At 36.5% G+C, this 16,555-nt stretch overlaps 3 protein-coding genes across 6 annotated transcripts in view; 1 reads left to right on the top strand and 2 right to left on the bottom strand.

Annotated features, from left to right (window-relative positions):
* Window positions 1-16,555, top strand: part of LOC110376985 (uncharacterized) — a 56,077-nt gene that overhangs the window by 555 nt on the left and 38,967 nt on the right. The gene's annotated exons all lie outside the window — the stretch shown is intronic.
* Window positions 423-5,605, bottom strand: LOC110376984 (maltase 1). Its single transcript, XM_021335654.3, has 7 exons — window positions 5,425-5,605; window positions 4,596-4,775; window positions 4,237-4,373; window positions 3,697-3,962; window positions 3,211-3,397; window positions 1,958-2,335; window positions 423-1,082 (listed from the first exon to the last, which is right to left on the bottom strand). Exons 1-7 carry the CDS (start codon window positions 5,588-5,590, stop codon window positions 750-752), a joined length of 1,647 nt encoding a protein of 548 aa, XP_021191329.3. The 5' UTR covers window positions 5,591-5,605; the 3' UTR covers window positions 423-749.
* Window positions 6,522-10,834, bottom strand: LOC110376983 (maltase 2). Its single transcript, XM_021335653.3, has 8 exons — window positions 10,478-10,834; window positions 9,739-9,918; window positions 9,400-9,560; window positions 8,935-9,317; window positions 8,658-8,859; window positions 8,222-8,578; window positions 7,882-8,120; window positions 6,522-6,963 (listed from the first exon to the last, which is right to left on the bottom strand). The coding sequence occupies exons 1-8, from the start codon at window positions 10,773-10,775 to the stop codon at window positions 6,891-6,893; spliced, it is 1,893 nt and encodes a 630-aa protein (XP_021191328.3). The 5' UTR covers window positions 10,776-10,834; the 3' UTR covers window positions 6,522-6,890.

Here is a 16,555-nt window from a genome sequence, read left to right as displayed (position 1 = left end):
CAATAGGCTGTAATGTAAAGCGGCGCGCGTCGTCCGCGGCTCTGCCAGTGTGCGTCTAATATAGTAGACGATTCATTACCCCTAGTTGGGGCGTACGACTTTCTTTATATCATACGTATCCTTAACGATATTAGGTCGTTTCGGCGACGTGTCGTTACGTCTAAATTATACTTCATAAATGTGTAATCTGTTTGATATTGTGAGTTGAGGTTTTGTGTTTTGATGGCGCGCTTTATCGATTTTAATTTGGATGCCGCTCTACGTTTTCATTTACAATTATTGTTTGTTGTACGTTCTTTTTTTATTTTTTATTCTAAAGGGACATGTTTGGTTTTCCATACCGTTTAACTTAATTACTAAATACATGCAGGCAATTGTAAAAAGAACACTCGACGGATGTAAATACCAAAAAGAAAAAACGGTTATATAGTACCATTCATTCAACTTATAATTAAAAGGTTTATTTGATAACAAAATCCCACACAATTATGATCCACTTGTTGCAGAAACAGTTTTAATAAAAACAGGTTTAATAGTGACAACACACAACAAGTTACGATAAACATAACATTATCAATCAAAGGTCAACCATTATTATCACAATCAAAAGTCAATCAGCACAATTTAGTACTATTATTAAAAGTATAAACAACATTGTAAAGGTACCACCTCAAAAGGATAAAATAAAACCTTTTTGGCAATAATAGCATTAAGTACACGGTATCTAAGATAAACTTAGAAATAATAAACTAGCTACTGAAGTACTTGTTGATCTTCTGCCAGCCTTCCGAGAGCTTGCTGGCAATTTTGTCAACTGGTCCAGGTCCTCCACAATGCCTAGGCCCTCCTGCCAGTAAGACTGTCTGTCCTGGAGCAAGCTTCATCGTTTTATCTGTCGCCAAATGAGTGGCAATGGCGAAGTTAGACCCAGTAGATGTAGTGGCCACAGTCATCTGATTAGGGACCCCTGGTATAAAAGACGGGTCTACTTCAGTAGGTTCCTTAGCCAAGTTCGAAATGAGGAGCAGGGATCCGACGGAACCCCACCTCAGCACCAACACGGCCCCGTTCTGACGTTTTATCTGAAATATTTCAGCCACAATTAATTATTTTGATTGACAGTTTTTAGGTCTTTATTGTGAAAAGGGTTGAAAGTCCTGGCCCTTTTTGGTAGTACGCTAATGCCTTGTGTTAACCTGAGGTCAATTTATTTTTTGCTGATTTTTACAGCGATCGTATTACTTAGGATAGAATCATTAATATTAAAAGAATATATGCATAAGTAACGGGTGTCGAAGATTTTATCTTTTTATTTGATTTTATTCACATCATTAATACGCTCTAGCCTTATCTTCGAGTCTATTTCAATTTATGTTATGAATGACTTCAAGATAAATACAATAAAATTAAAACTATCAGCACATAGTATCTTACTTAATAAACGTCTGAATGAGTCTGCAAGATGTCGACTAGATGGAACCGGTTTAAAAATATAATTTATGCGCACAAAAAAGATACCACAAGCAAGTCTTATCTAGTAAAGTTACGAGAATATGAATCGGATGCTCTTAATGAATTGCGTTTGCTCATGCTCCATATATTTCTATCACCCCATGAAGAAGAGCATCATCCCGAACGATGGAGAAATACGCCATAATCGCTGCTTATCTGCTCCCGACGGGCAATCGCGGAAACGGCGGATTGTGAATTGCGCCCACGATTGCCTCCACATCATGTGGTAGTGTCACTTTACACACTTCCACTCAATTTTATTGCATTGATATGAATTCAAATTGCTACTATTTTAGTGTCTGTTTTCGGTCCTGGCCCAAGTTACAGAAAGAGATTTTTTACATTTACGGTCCCGCTTCCGAACAGAGATCTCCGGTATCCATTTCACTATGAACATAATATTGTTTTGTTAGTCTAATCCTAAAATTATTTAAGTAATACCTACCTCTACATGAGGTCCAAAAGCTGGTGATTTCCTCAGCGCAGCAGCGATCCTCATAACACCAACATGGCTAAGTTCATTTGAAAACTCTGTCTTAGCATTTGCATATCTAAAGTTCGGAGCTAGTGGTAACCATGGCTCTCCCTTGGTAAACCCAGCTGTTGGAGAATCATCCCATGGGAAGGGAGCGGCCCATGGTACAGGCTGGTTAGGCCAGCAAGTGTTTCCCGAGTTCCACGCTAAGATGGTGTCTGCAGCTGCCAGTTCATCTCCTTGGTAGATGATGGCGGACCCTGGCAGGTTCAGAGCAAGGAGGTTCACAGAGTCCACCATTTCGCTGCCATATCGGGACGCTGTACGACTTTCGTTGGGAGCACTTGTCTGAAAACGAAATTGATTTTAAGCAATCTAATTCAACATTCAAAGATATTATTAAAAGAATGATCCAGTCATTGTCGATCCACTTTAGAGGACACTGGGCGACAATATTCAGCTTTTCTGCCCGAATTCAATTTACTTGTTATTTTCGCGAGTAAATTCTTCAGAGCGGCTAATACGCTATGTCCCTTGGGTAATAAATAAACTTTATCACAGACTGAACCACGGTCAAAGGCATTAAACGGCTGAGGTCTCAGGGTCCCTGGGCAATATGCTCTGTGATCTCGAATCTTTGGAGACCCTTCATAACATGTAATTATCCATTTATTATTTTTGTGCCCTTTGGGAAAGTATTCATAAATTCTAGATAATAAGCAATTTAGGAATTGTTCGAATTTCATACGTAACAGCTAGGTACATAAAAGTTGGAACTGCCTCACTATTACAGACAAACAACATATATTATTATTGTTAGTAATTTGCGACGTTGTACATAAATGCTTGTATACTTGTCACTCACCAATTAGTTTCAATTAAAGTATGACAAACGCGTAGCGAATGTTATTTTTAGGCCTGTCCTGTTATTCCTGACCCCTGACATGTGTTTGTATAAAAATAGACCATATCGTGAACTGTATATTTTGCACAAACTTTGATGACTAGATGGACAATAACTTAGCCAGATATTTTTAATTGCATCGCTCCGCGTAGGTATCTAATCTAACTGTGTTAAATTATGATGCGTTTGTATTTTTACAGATACATTAATGTTGTATCAAAAACACAATTTCTTAACTCTGAAAAAGCCATTTTTAGTACCTACTTTCCATTCCCATACATTCTCAATTATTATTAAAAGTATATTTTCTCAAACTCACTGTCCAAGTAGGCATAGTATCCATGGGTGTGGTGACCACAGAAGCGATGAAGCCCACCACCATCTCGTTAGTAGACCTGGATGGGTACGTCAGAGCTTTGCTGATGATGCTATTGGCTCCTACTCCGCCTTCACCGTAGTACCTGGCAGCCTGCTCTGGCTTCAAAGAGGATTCCACCAGGATAAGTCTAGGAAACAAAATAGAAAGCATGACAGAGGGTATAAAAAACTAAGCTACGTTTAAGCTTACAGCAGCTGTTATGTAGGCTCATAGTAAATCGAAAGATATTATCTTCTCCTTGTACACCGCTAATTAGGCCATATTTCCAAGTTATACTAATGAGATACCTTAGGTACAGGCTAGGTGCAGTACTGTTGCAGTCTATGGCCTATTATTATAGCATATCCTTTGGCCACTTCAAGCTTTAAACTCAATGTATTTTTACACCAGCTATACATATCTAGGATGGTTACAAAAGTGACTCACGGGGTCTCCAAATTGCCAGCACGCGCACAACTCATAGCATCGGCCACCAGTTTCTTAAGCAGCTGTTCTCCACAAGCCAGGTCCCTTGGGAAGTCAGGGTTGAGGAGTACTCCAGCCACTCCTCGCTTGAGCCAGGCGCACTGGGCTGCGGAGAAGGCTGCTGCCACACTCTCGCAGCAGAGGTTTATCACTGCCTCATTGTTCACGTTGCCGAAGAAGGTGTTGCGAGTGGCGTGGTACGTCCATTTTTGTATTCCTAGTTCAGGCTGAGGATTGAGAACACGTCTTATAATTTTGGGAAGTAAATATAGAAGTAGAACAGTATATTATTTCAGTTTGTAAATCACATCATCCTAATTTTCATCAAAAATGAGGACGATCCCCAAAGACTTCAAAATAACTCTTATATGAGTACGGAGAAGCGCCTCTTGCAATAAATAAATGCCCCTCTATCTTTGTAGTTTCGTACCTCCACACGATCTTTGTGCTATGGCTATAACAACAGATTTTTATGTAATTTCACTATTAAATAATACTTACTGGCGGTGGTGAAACAACAGTGCCATCTTTCCACACGATCCTGTGTTCGTATCCCGGGACCCGGTCAGCGCTCGAAGTGAACCACTCAGAAGCCGTGCTGACAGTCTGAAGTGGCAGCGTCACCACCACTTTCAGCTCTATTACATACGTGATAAGGTTGAAATTCTAATGAAGAAGTTGGTCCTGACATTTTAAAAGATTTTTAATTTAAACAGAAGACCTGTTTGTATTTAGGTATAATAGTTATATTTTGATACGCCAATACTGAATTAAGCTGTCTGTCTTAACTGAGATAAATCATGGGATCTAGTTTTCCATACAAATTATCTATCATCGTCTACATTCTAAAACATCCTTACCTAATTTCTTAGCCTTTTCCAGCAGTGCATTGAAATTCTCCATGGTTCCATATCGCTGGTCTATCTCCATGAAGTCCATAGTCCCAGGTTTGGTGCACTCCTTACTCTTCGCGAAGATGGGGGATAGGATGACAGCATCAGCACCCAGAGCTCGGATGTAACTTAGTTGTTTTATGGCGCCTGAAATTATTATGTGGTTGGTGGGCCTAAATGGTTGATTGCAATATAAGTTTTCATAGGCGCTTAATGTGGTTGTAACTAAAAATATATTAGTCACTACATAGTATAAAACAAAATCGCTTCTCTGTCTCTATATCCTATATATATCCTATATCTCTATATCGGATTTTGATGCGTTTTTTTTTTTCATAAATAGAGTGATTGAAGAGGAAGGCTTATCCGCACCCGTGCGAAGCCTAGGTGGGTTGCTGGTTATACCTATAATTATTAATCTTTATCTTCTAAATGTTTTTTGAATAAAAGTATAATCTGATGTTTTTTGCTTCATGTAAAATTATAGTAGCTAGGGTTAGCAGTTAGTTTAGTGTTAACATTTTATCCTATTATGATTCCGACAGCTCAAACGGCACGTACACGAATTTATCAGCATAATCTGTTTACACAATATTATTCCTGTATCCAATTATTTAGGGGTACAGCAGAATATTGATTTCAGTTTGAAAAAACATTTAAATTCATAAATATTTTTTAGAACTAGTTGTATGTAGTAACTCCTATATTTTAGCTAAGTAATTAATTTTAATCCCATGTAGGTATTACACACGTCTAGGTAAATGATTAACTCAATCCAAATGTGTTTAACTCTCACCACTTAGGTCCCCCAAGCCATCGCCGTCTCCATCTCTAAAGCTATCCACCAGCATCCTATAATACACAGCATTGTTCCACCACGGGGAGACCACATCGGCAGCCACCCTGCTCACCACACACGCGAGTACCACCCACAGCATCTCGAACAATAATAATCCCACCATCTCCGCACCACTTCCGACGACCTTGTTCACTAGTGATGCGACTTACCGACCAAATTCATTCCCATTATTTATGTACCCGGTCCAAAAGTTTTCCACCAGGTATTGAAGTTTGGACCAAGTTTTGGTTTGATGGATTAATGGGTTTAAAGTTCAGAGGTGTCAAAGGAATTATTTATGTTGTATATTGATTTGTTACGGTTTTAAGGTGAAGCGGAATTGGGAAGTTGAGAAGTAAATGAAAACTTAAATTAATTTTGGGCTCTTATTGATTAATGAATTCTCGGTATTTGAAACTAATTAATATTATCTTTTATATATTGGTTTTATATTAATTATTTGGTACCTACCTGAATTGCCTCAAACCGGCAGTTACATTTCATGTCAGAAATACGCAAAGTGATGATATACATTCTTATAGGACTATTTTATTATATTCGTTATTGCTTTTTAGATGTTTTACTAGAATAGTTTGTTTGTGTCTTGTAAATATGTAAATATCTATGAAAGTCAATAAACTAAAAATCCAACTAGATAATAGTTTTAACATAAAGCAGTAAATTCAGAGTTAGTGTTCAAATAAATTTATTTCAGTGCACTGAATGGCAAACCCTAGTCGATAAATAGTTACTTAATTAGCATGTGATCTTATTCTACTATGTAGATCATCTCCCAGTATTTTCTCAGGCTTTGAAGATAATAAGATTATATTAGAGGAAGGAAGCAGTTCATAAATAATTAAATGAAATACAACGTATGGAATATAGACTATTTTTAACTATATTATTGGTGTTGCACCAATTAGGAACATACGAATTAAATCCATAACCGATTTGCATATTTTTTATTCGGGATCCCGTTCTAGGGTTCCGGACAGGCACATCACTAGTACTTTATTTACAAAATAATGCATTGTGTCAATAAAAACCGGTAATAGTTACGCAATCTTTATTTGTTTGTTTAAAGTCTGTCAATATCTATAACATTTATAATATGAGCAAATGCTCACGAGACAACAATTTCGCTAATTACGACAATGTTTATTTTTCCTGTTTAACCGACTTCCCAAAAAAGAGGATGCTTGTATTTTTCAATTATAGAATTGGTTGTTATCTCCTTAGTCGTCATCTAAAATTAGGATAAAATTACAGCGACAAAAAATACTGTTTATTATGAATTTTCACATTTAATTTCCAAAGTACGCAGTTTTTTATTCATAGTTCGTTGCAATACGGCTTAACTTATACATACATAGGTATATGAACTTAACTTATACATAAATATATTTTTTATTTATTTTTTATCACGTTGGAGGAGCTCGGAGTACAATCGCTTCACCAGGTACTAAGGTGATGTTATTCAGAGGAACAACGGTTCTGAAACAATAAAAATAAAAGTAAATACATAGGTTTGAATGTCTCATAATATGTGAGGATAAGTGAGTATAAGTGAGGATGACGGGACAGTAATAATTATGAGTCATCATCATCCTCCGAGCCTTTTTCCCAACCATGTTGGGGTCGGCTTCTAGTGTAACCGAATTCAGCTGTATTAATCATGAGTCCTGTTCCTGGGTTTAATTAATTAACACTTTATGTACACAGTAACATAGACAAGAATGATTCGATATCCAGGTGGACAAAGATGTAATTTATTTTTAGTTTTCCTCATCCTTGCTTATCTATTTGTATCTTAATATGCAAAATTATCAAAATGCTAAGTACCCCACCGTACCGCACTTGTACGTAAAAAGTAGATAACGTTGATATAGATTATTACCTAAATTACATAATACGTTTCCGATGCAATTCAAAGAACTGGAATGTTCTTAATTTGTTTTACTTTTACTATCAAGCAATAAATCGGGACCATAAAGATATCTATAAGCTTTTAAGTACTTTGCTAGGTACTAAATTATTACCAAGATAATACCTAGGTTTTATCGCCGGAAATCATTATTTATTTATCATCTCCAATTCGTGATTATCGACATATTCAACATCAACTTTCCTCTTTTTTATTTACATTGATGTAAATTTTGCAAATCACATTTTTTTATAAGATGATTTGCCACTACACTGATTGTTAAAGAAATGCTTAGAACCTTCATCTCATATATCATCAAGTTTTAAAACGGTCGATACATGCTTTTTGTCGTTGACTAAAGAATGGGCATCTATTGAGAAGAGCCTAAAGTAAGCAAGGAAAGACCGCAAGTATATGTTCTAAATGGAAGAATTCACGAGATTGTAACTACATATACCTTAGTCAAATCAAATAACAAAAAGACTTACCCAGGTGTTCTACTACTATGCACGCTAGCAGTATAAACAGTCAAAGGAGCAGACACCAGTGTGATTCCACTGAGGTCCACAGTATCAGTGACAGTGCCCACGTTGAACAGCAGGACATACGTGTCGAAGGTCCTCAGGTAGCGGATGAGGAGCAGGGTGTTGGCAGTCAGAGCTTCTACGTCATACTCGCCGTGGGATAGGGCTGGCTCTTTGCGGAGTCGTGTCAGAGTTTGGTACACCTGAAATGGCAAAAAGTCAGAGAAACTTGCGATAGTGTTTTGGATTTCCTTAGATCATTTTTTGTCAAAGAATTGTCTATATCTTTGTCTGGATTTCTCACCTTATAATGACTAATATCAGCATCCTTTTGAGCTTGTAGATTAATTTCCATATAGTCTTGTGCTACTGGTAGCCAAGGCCTTTCATTGGTCGAAAAACCTGCACTAGTGGAGTTGTTCCAATGGTAAGGCGTTCTGCAAGGATCTCTAGAGAACTCAAGATAGTTGTCAGGATTGCCCTGGTTTAGTGCAGCTACGTCTACTGTATCTTCCCAGCTGACGAAGCCATCCCTCATTCCGATTTCTTCGCCCTGGTATGTGACTGCGACTCCTGGCAGTAACATGTTGAGACTGTTCAATCCGTCTACCATGTCAGTTCTGAATCTGGACGGCATGCGGCTCTGGTCGTGGTTTCCGAACTAGAAGAATATTAGTATGAGATAAATTTTGAGGAAAAATAAGATCTTAGAGCATTTAATTAAATGTAAGGTTACTTACCACCCAGTTGGCAACGTTTCCTTTAGGCATGTAAGTGAGCCAGTGACGAATGACGTACGCGAAGTCTCTGGCGGAAGATCTTGCAGACAGTGTCGTGATGAAGTCGAAGTTGAATGGGAAATGGGCACCAACTCTTCCCTTTTCATCTCCGTAGTATAACATGGTCATGCTGATATTTGCGTATGCTTCCGCTAGTAGTATCCTTGAAATATAGAACATTCAGATGAGTAAGAGTTTCATTCAGTTTTATATAAAAGGAGAGCTTTTGTGAACTTACTTAGTCTCAGAGTTGTTATCTTCAGCCCACTTGTCAACAGCCTCCCTCCAATCATATACAACATCATACAGTTCTATCAGGTCCCTCACATGTATCTGCGTGGTGTACCCGGGCTGGTCTGGTGTCAAGAACATATTCCCAGACAGCGGTTCATTGGGGTAGACTCCAAATTGATCAGGAGGGGTTTCAAACAAATGAGGGATGGCGTCCACTCTGAATCCGTCAGCTCCTTTCTCAATCCAGAAGAGCATGATTTCTATCATCTTGTCCTTGACTGCCTGTTCTCTGAAGTTGAAGTCAGCTTGCTCGATCGCAAACTGGTGGAGGTAATATTGCTGGCGTTTGTCGCTCCATTCCCAGACTGAGCCTCCAAATTGACTGATCTTAGTGCCAAAATTTTCGGATTAACATATTGGTACTTTTTCGATAATGTCTTGTTAAAAGTTTATGAGCTAAACAACTTACCCAGTTAGAAGGTACTTGAGGAGTAGGGTTACCAACTTCGAAGCGAGGGTTTGCCCACACAAAGAAGTCTTCAAATCCTGGTTCCCTATTTTCAGATTTTATGAAGTATTCGGAATATGTACTTGCATGATTAGGCACGTAGTCTAAAAGGACTTTGATCCCTAAGAATAAAAGCAAAGTTCAATCACAATCTGATTTCTTTATCAGGCATCAAAAATAAATATTTAAATGATTAGGTATAATTTGTTGTTTTGTTTTTCTTCGGAGTATTTTTAAGATACTGATTCATATTTTCATAACATTTCAAAACATTGTTAAACAAAAAGTAGTTGCTCTTACCCAACGAATGCGCCTTATTCACCAGCTCAACGAAATCCTCCATGGTGCCATACTCATCGTGGATAGCGAAGAAGTCGCTGATGTCATATCCGAAGTCTATCATAGGAGACTGGAAGATTGGAGACATCCAGAGAGCTCCCACTCCTGCATCAACCAGGTGTTCCAGCTCGCTGGTGATACCTGGTGAAAGAGAATAGTTATGTTAAGAATAGTTATGTTAAGGGTCCAAGGTATTGTTAAACAAATTGTCGCTAGGAGTACCCCAAGGACCTATTTTAGGGCCACCTGCAATGTTAAAGACCTGATACGATATTTATTTTGCGTGTAATGCCTGATAACCCAATTGATTAGGCATAGCATTATAACAGTCTAAGATAATTAACACGGACAGGATTTCTAAATAAAGTAATTAAAACACCTTAAAGGGTATTGTAATTCCAATTTAGACAGATTTAAATAGGTCTGGCTGTCTCGTCTTTCACGAATTTCATCCGTTTTAGGGCTAAGTAGGATTTTAATTAACAGTCCTTTTAGGATTTAACAATCGTATTTAAAGGTTTTGCAAAGTGATCGACGGTTGAAATGTGTTATTTATTTTAAACCCTACCGGAGTCTCAATAACCTGTTGAACATACATACGTTACACACTCGAGTAATTTACGAATCCCTATATCGTACGGTCGATCCACTTTTGACCTGAATTCAATTTCTTTTATGCAAAGCATATTTTAGAACTTACCTTTAAGATCGCCTATGCCATCTCCATCACTGTCTTTAAACGATCGTGGATAAATCTGGTAAATCACAGTGTGTTCCCACCAATCCAACTTCCTCAGTTCAGGCGGTTGTTCAACTGTGGAGGCTTCAGTTGTAGTGGTCGTAGTCGTTGTAGTCGTAGTATCAGGTACTGTAGTTTCTGGTGGTCCTTCTTCTTCTGCAGGATCGTCCCTCATCACAGCCCATGTTGTCAGCCCCACCACTAAACCCACGACTAAAGCCGTAAGGATCGCAATCCCCACAGTCCTTGCTAAAGGCATTTTGACTTAGCTTTACTACTTCTACAAGATTATGCTCTGAATTTAAACACTCCTTATCATTTCTTTCTTCAGTAATAAACTGTTATCTCTTACATTTGATTGTTGTGTTTTTATTATTGAGTAACTTACGATAATTGTTCACGATGATCTGATTACAATAATCATGGAATAGTCTAGTATCTGCTTTAGGTGTAGGTTTATACTGTATCACGTAGTCATTGGTGATATCAGTCGTGTGGGTCTTTGCTGGGTGGTTACCTACTGCTATGCTTTTACGGTTTAAGACATTTATTTCCCAAAAAGAATACAATTCACTTAATATGAGAAATACAAGTTATTCTTAGAACTAAATACATGTACGAATTACTTAAGACGTAGGGTAGCTCCTAAATAAAATAAACAAACCAGTATGAACAATATTCAAGTTTTGTGGGTATTAGGAGAACTGAGGTACTATTACGTATCGAATGTTGATGGCAAGTTATTAGCAATATACATTGGACTATTTGTTCGTAATATTTCAATGTTTTCTTGCGTACAAGTTACAAAATAAATTATATATATTAGATATAGATATATTATATATATTAGATACATTTTAGATATAGTTTTTTTTTTTTTTTCTTTAATTGTTTTTTTTATATAGTAGTTAGATAGTTTTTTTTTTTGTGTTGTAAATATTTATATGTATAAATAACTATGTAAATAAAGTAATCCAAGGATACATTTTTTGTTCAAAATCTAGAAAAATCTTTCAAAATGTGGTGTTTTACATTTTTCTTGTATAAAGCAAAAGACTGCAATTCTTTAATGGCATTTGGTAATTTGTTGTATAGCGCTGCTCCTTCGTAGACTATATTCTTCTTTCCATAGTTAGTCCGTGGTGGTCTTAAGCAAATGTTGTTTTTCCGCCTGGTAATACGTTTTTGTGTCTGCCCTTTTATTGTAAATGTTATTTTAGAGTGTATGTTTTTATTGATAAGCTTATGTACCAATATACATGTGTTGTATTTATATATTTGTGATAGTGTCATTAATTTGGTTTCTTTGTATATTTTTTCTGTTGAAGTTAGGTAATGGTAATGGAATATTCTTTTTATGATTTTGTTTTGACATGTTTCGATTTGCTTTAGATGTGCCTTAGCAGCTGTGCCCCACACCTCGATTAGGTATTCTAGGTGAGGTTTTACCATAGAGTTGTAGATTATATATCGAACAGACATCGGCAAACAGCGGACAATCCCTCGAAGTGCGCCCATGACAGAAGACAGTTTTGATCTTAATTTGTCTAGGTGTGTCTGCCATGTTAGATGTTTGTCTAGATAGAGACCAAGGTACTTTTCAGAGGAAACTTGGGTTAAAGGTGCGTTGTCTATGTATAGGTTTGAATGGTTTTCGACTTTTTTATTCTTAGCACTAAAAATAATATAGTTTGTTTTTGACGTGTTTACTGTAAGCAAATTGTCTTGGAACCATTCAGAGAGGGTGTCTAAATCTCGTTGGGCTTGTTCAACAATCTGTTCGATACTATTCCCAAATAGGAACAGGCTTGTGTCATCAGCATAGAGTCTTATCTCACCTGTCAAGTTTAGGTTATGTATGTCATTTACGTATATAATGAAAAGTAGGGGTCCAAGGATGGATCCCTGCGGTACTCCGTAGGTTAAAGTTTCGCAATTACTTTGCATATCACCAATCCGTACAATTTGTTGCCTATTAGAGAGGTAAGACCGAAACATTTCATGGGCCGTGTTCCTAACACCGATTTCGTGCAGTTTTTGTAGAAGAAGTCTGTGACTGATTGTGTCGAACGCCTTTTTCAGGTCAATAAATATACCGAGTGCTGCGCGCTTTTCGTCGATGTTATTTTTAAGGTTCGTCACAAGATCAATCGTTGCAGTTAGAGTGCTAGATTTAGCTCGGAAACCATATTGTTTGTCAGAGAAGAAGTTAATTGTTTTGAGGTAGTCATCTAAGCGCTTATACAGTATTTTCTCAAATATTTTTGAGATTATTGGGAGAACAGAGATAGGTCGATAATTACCTGGGTCAGTCTTTTTCCCCGACTTAAATATCGGACTAACTTTGGCTACTTTTAGGGAGTCCGGGAATATGCCGTTTTTTAAACAATAATTGATACTCATGGTGAGCTTAGTTAGTATGAGATCTTTTATGCTTTTAAGGGCTTTGCAACTAATTCCATCTAAGCCAGTACTAGTGTTTGAGTTGAGATTGTCTATGATTTTGCTGACTTCCGTTTCCGTAGTTACATTAAAGTCTAACAATTGACTTGTATTAGATCTGGTTGTGAGTGTTCCTGTGTGTGTGTGTGGCTGTGTATATATTTGTTCTCTAGTTCTTATTATTTTATTAGCTAAAATAGATCCTATAGTAGCAAAAAAGGTGTTAAAATAATTACATATTTCTTTATTGTCTGTGATTATACCGCTTTGCGTATCTAGTTTTGAAGGAGCAGAGCATGATTTAGATTTGTTTCCCGCTAAGTTCCTGATTAACTTCCACATTTTTAAAGGTTTTTGTTCACAGGTTTTGAAGACTTTGTAGTAGTAACGACTTTTAGTACTTTGAATTAGTTCTGACAAGGTGTTTCGAAAAGTTATGAAATCATTTCTACGTATGTCGTCACTTGGGTTTTCCTTGTAAGTAGTCCACAGCTGGTTCTTTTCCTTTAACAAATTAATGATGTCTCTATTAATCCAGTCTGATTTTAATGTATTTTGAATTTTGAATTTCGGTATTTTGTTTTTAATTACTGCTTCCTTTATTTCGTGTAATAGGCTTTCGAAATCAGAGACATTCTCAATTGTACGTTCAACTGTTTTATAAAGCGCTGTGTAATCTAGGGCATAATACTTGATCTTCTTTTTAGTTTCTGGTGTATATTTGCCAACTTCGAGGTAGATTTGCTTGTGATCTGACATTGGGGAGTCCACAATAGATATATGAAACTTGTGATTTTTTAGGTTCGATGTGACATGATCTAGGATCGATTTTCTTGTCAGCGTATCGCGGGTACTAAATTTTTCATCAGTATTGTTTAGGATTTGGTGTCCATTTTCTAACAGCATTGCTCTATAATTGTTAATTGATCGATTTGGACTGAGAAGGTCGTAGTTAAAATCACCGAATACTAAAGCTCTTTTCCTCCTTGTCAACTGCTGTGAATATTCCTCCAGAAAACCACTATTGTTTGATTTCGGTGTTTTATATACAGCGCCTATGTCTAATGAGTATCTATCTAAATGAACCCATAAATAGTGATTGTCTTCTTTGCAGACGTCCTCAATGTAATTGTGCTTTAAGCAGTCATGAACAAATATGGATACTCCACCACCTCTTGCGTTTTCTCTAATGTTAAAATAATGTGTGTAGTTTGGCAATTTTAAAGTGTTGGCTTCGGATTCAGATTTGATCCAGGTTTCCGATAGTATTATTACATGCACGGGACTAGGTATGTTGTATTGTAGAATACAGTTTAATTCATCTAGCTTTCCTGGCTTTACTATGCTGCGTGCGTTAGCGTAGAGGAATTTTAAGGATTTTGTGTCTTTTATTAAGTTGTTGTAAGAATTGGTTGTTTCGTAAGTGGTGTCTAGATTTGAAGGAAGATCATCTGAATCTTGTATTGTTAGTTTTTTGACTGGATTTTCACAATTTTAGGTATACCTTTGACATATTTTATTATTAAATCCGTTTCGCCTCCGTTCAATCGCCGTTTCAGTTCGTCTCTTAAATTGTTGCGATACTTTTGTTGGTAGGGGGTCTCATCCGAGTAGATTTTTATATTCTCAGATGTGATGTTTGATTTTTGACGTAAAATGGATTTCGCTGTTTCGGATGTCGCGAACATGACCTTTATGGGTCTAGTTGAATCAAGGTTATATTTACCAAGTCGTATGGTTTTTACCGGTTCGATTGAATCTGGAACTGCCATTTTTATAATATAATATAAAAATATTTATTATTTATGCTTTTATATTCTGACTTGGTTATAGAGAGCAATTATTTTCTATCACGAGTACAATATCAGCATTTTTGCCTTCTATGTTTTCACCATCAGCTTGAATTTGTTTAAATTTCAAAATGATTTAATTTTCTTCTAGAATATTTATTTTTAGACCACTTATCAGTATTGATACTAAAGTAAAGTCAGTGCATCACTAGTAGGTACAGCGGATGCGAACTCCACAATTACCACGGTTGAGCAGTCCACCCGCCTAGTAGCAAATTATAGTTCATAAATACATCACATGTGGGCACCATGCAATTTTACATAATACGCCATTGTTTGTATCATTACCATTGGAAAATGTGTAACTAGAGACATTGTCAAGGTAATAAAAGCGGAAAAAGGAAGTTGAATGAGGCTGAAAAATCTGTAAAGGCTTTTTCATATCTCATAATTATCTCAACTTCTAGAAGCCTCCACTTACTGAAGGTTTTATAAGGACTACTTATTTGATTCTACCACTCGATATTATACCGACGATTTCACAAATTGTTATATACCTTTCTTATATGCTCTCTTACTATCTCCGATAACTTATAGTGTTGTCCAAGAAGGGATATCAAATTTTCATTACAACAAACACACGTACAAAATTGGTTTGAACAGTGTAACCAGGTTTCAATCGATATATATATATTCGAAAGTGAAGGTTCGAACGAACTCGACCATCCATCATGATCATTTATTCATAGGTCCTTCTATCACTGAACGGGTACAAAAGGTTACAACAGAACTACTTAGAGCTTCAGTTATTTTAAGTGTGAAAACTTTTTGATTGAATGTGACCTTATCTTGTTGGGTCACTTTGAAGAAGGATATATCTGCTGAAGTTTGTACTTATTTTTTAATTTAAATTTCTTGAGAATTTAAATTCCTAGCTGATGAATTACGTATATGGCGGTAGAAAATACCAAGGTTTGCGAAAATATTAACAGGTTCTCAATGGAAACTAGTGGTAGGCTTAAAATAAATTGTCGTTTACCTAGTTTTTTCCCAACATTGTCGTTTTTTTTTCTAATCGGATGCCGGATGAAACCAGAGTAGGTATTTTATTGCCTTACATGCTGCAAATGTCCTGAATCCGGGATGTGTCATATAGTTTTGTTACTTTAGGTGTATAAATTATTCTAGATGCAATAAACTAATCCCGTCATATCTAATCATTTTGTCCTATTCCTTAGTTTACCTACTCTTCAGATAAAAAAGATTAATTTGCATGTATCAAATTTAATCCTTATTACATCAGCTCCAGTGTGGCTTTACTAATTAATCATCGAATTGATTCATCAATTTCAATTTAGCTATTAAACATATTTAACATTTGTCAACAACTGTTGAAAAGATGGCAGTAGTCGCGTCATATTCATGCGCACACTGATACATCTTATTTGCTCGAGTTCATGAATATGTAAGTAATATTAGAAGGAATACATGGTAGAAAGTTGGAAGCGGGTGTTTATAACCTTCTTGATCAACTGCAGTACTTTTCAATATCAAGGGTTTACAACTCACTCACAAAGCTGATATAATATAGATCAAAGAAATTTGATCTGAGATATAGACAATCAAAAGTAACGAAACATAAGGTTTAATTGAATCAACTCACGCGCATTACACAAGGGCACAACTGACATCGCTGGTAATTATCTTATTTATTGAAAAACAACTCGTTTGCATATTTACGGTTTTGTAGGTACTGAAATTCGGTCTGGTTTCAATATTTCATGTTTTGTCGAGTTGGTTTTTAAAT

The sequence above is a fragment of the Helicoverpa armigera genome, chromosome 6 (genome assembly GCF_030705265.1).
Source record: "Helicoverpa armigera isolate CAAS_96S chromosome 6, ASM3070526v1, whole genome shotgun sequence".
NCBI classification, from domain to species: domain Eukaryota; kingdom Metazoa; phylum Arthropoda; class Insecta; order Lepidoptera; family Noctuidae; genus Helicoverpa; species Helicoverpa armigera.
The sequence above is the reverse complement of the archived record's forward strand: the minus strand, read 5'-3'. Positions and strand labels throughout refer to the sequence as shown.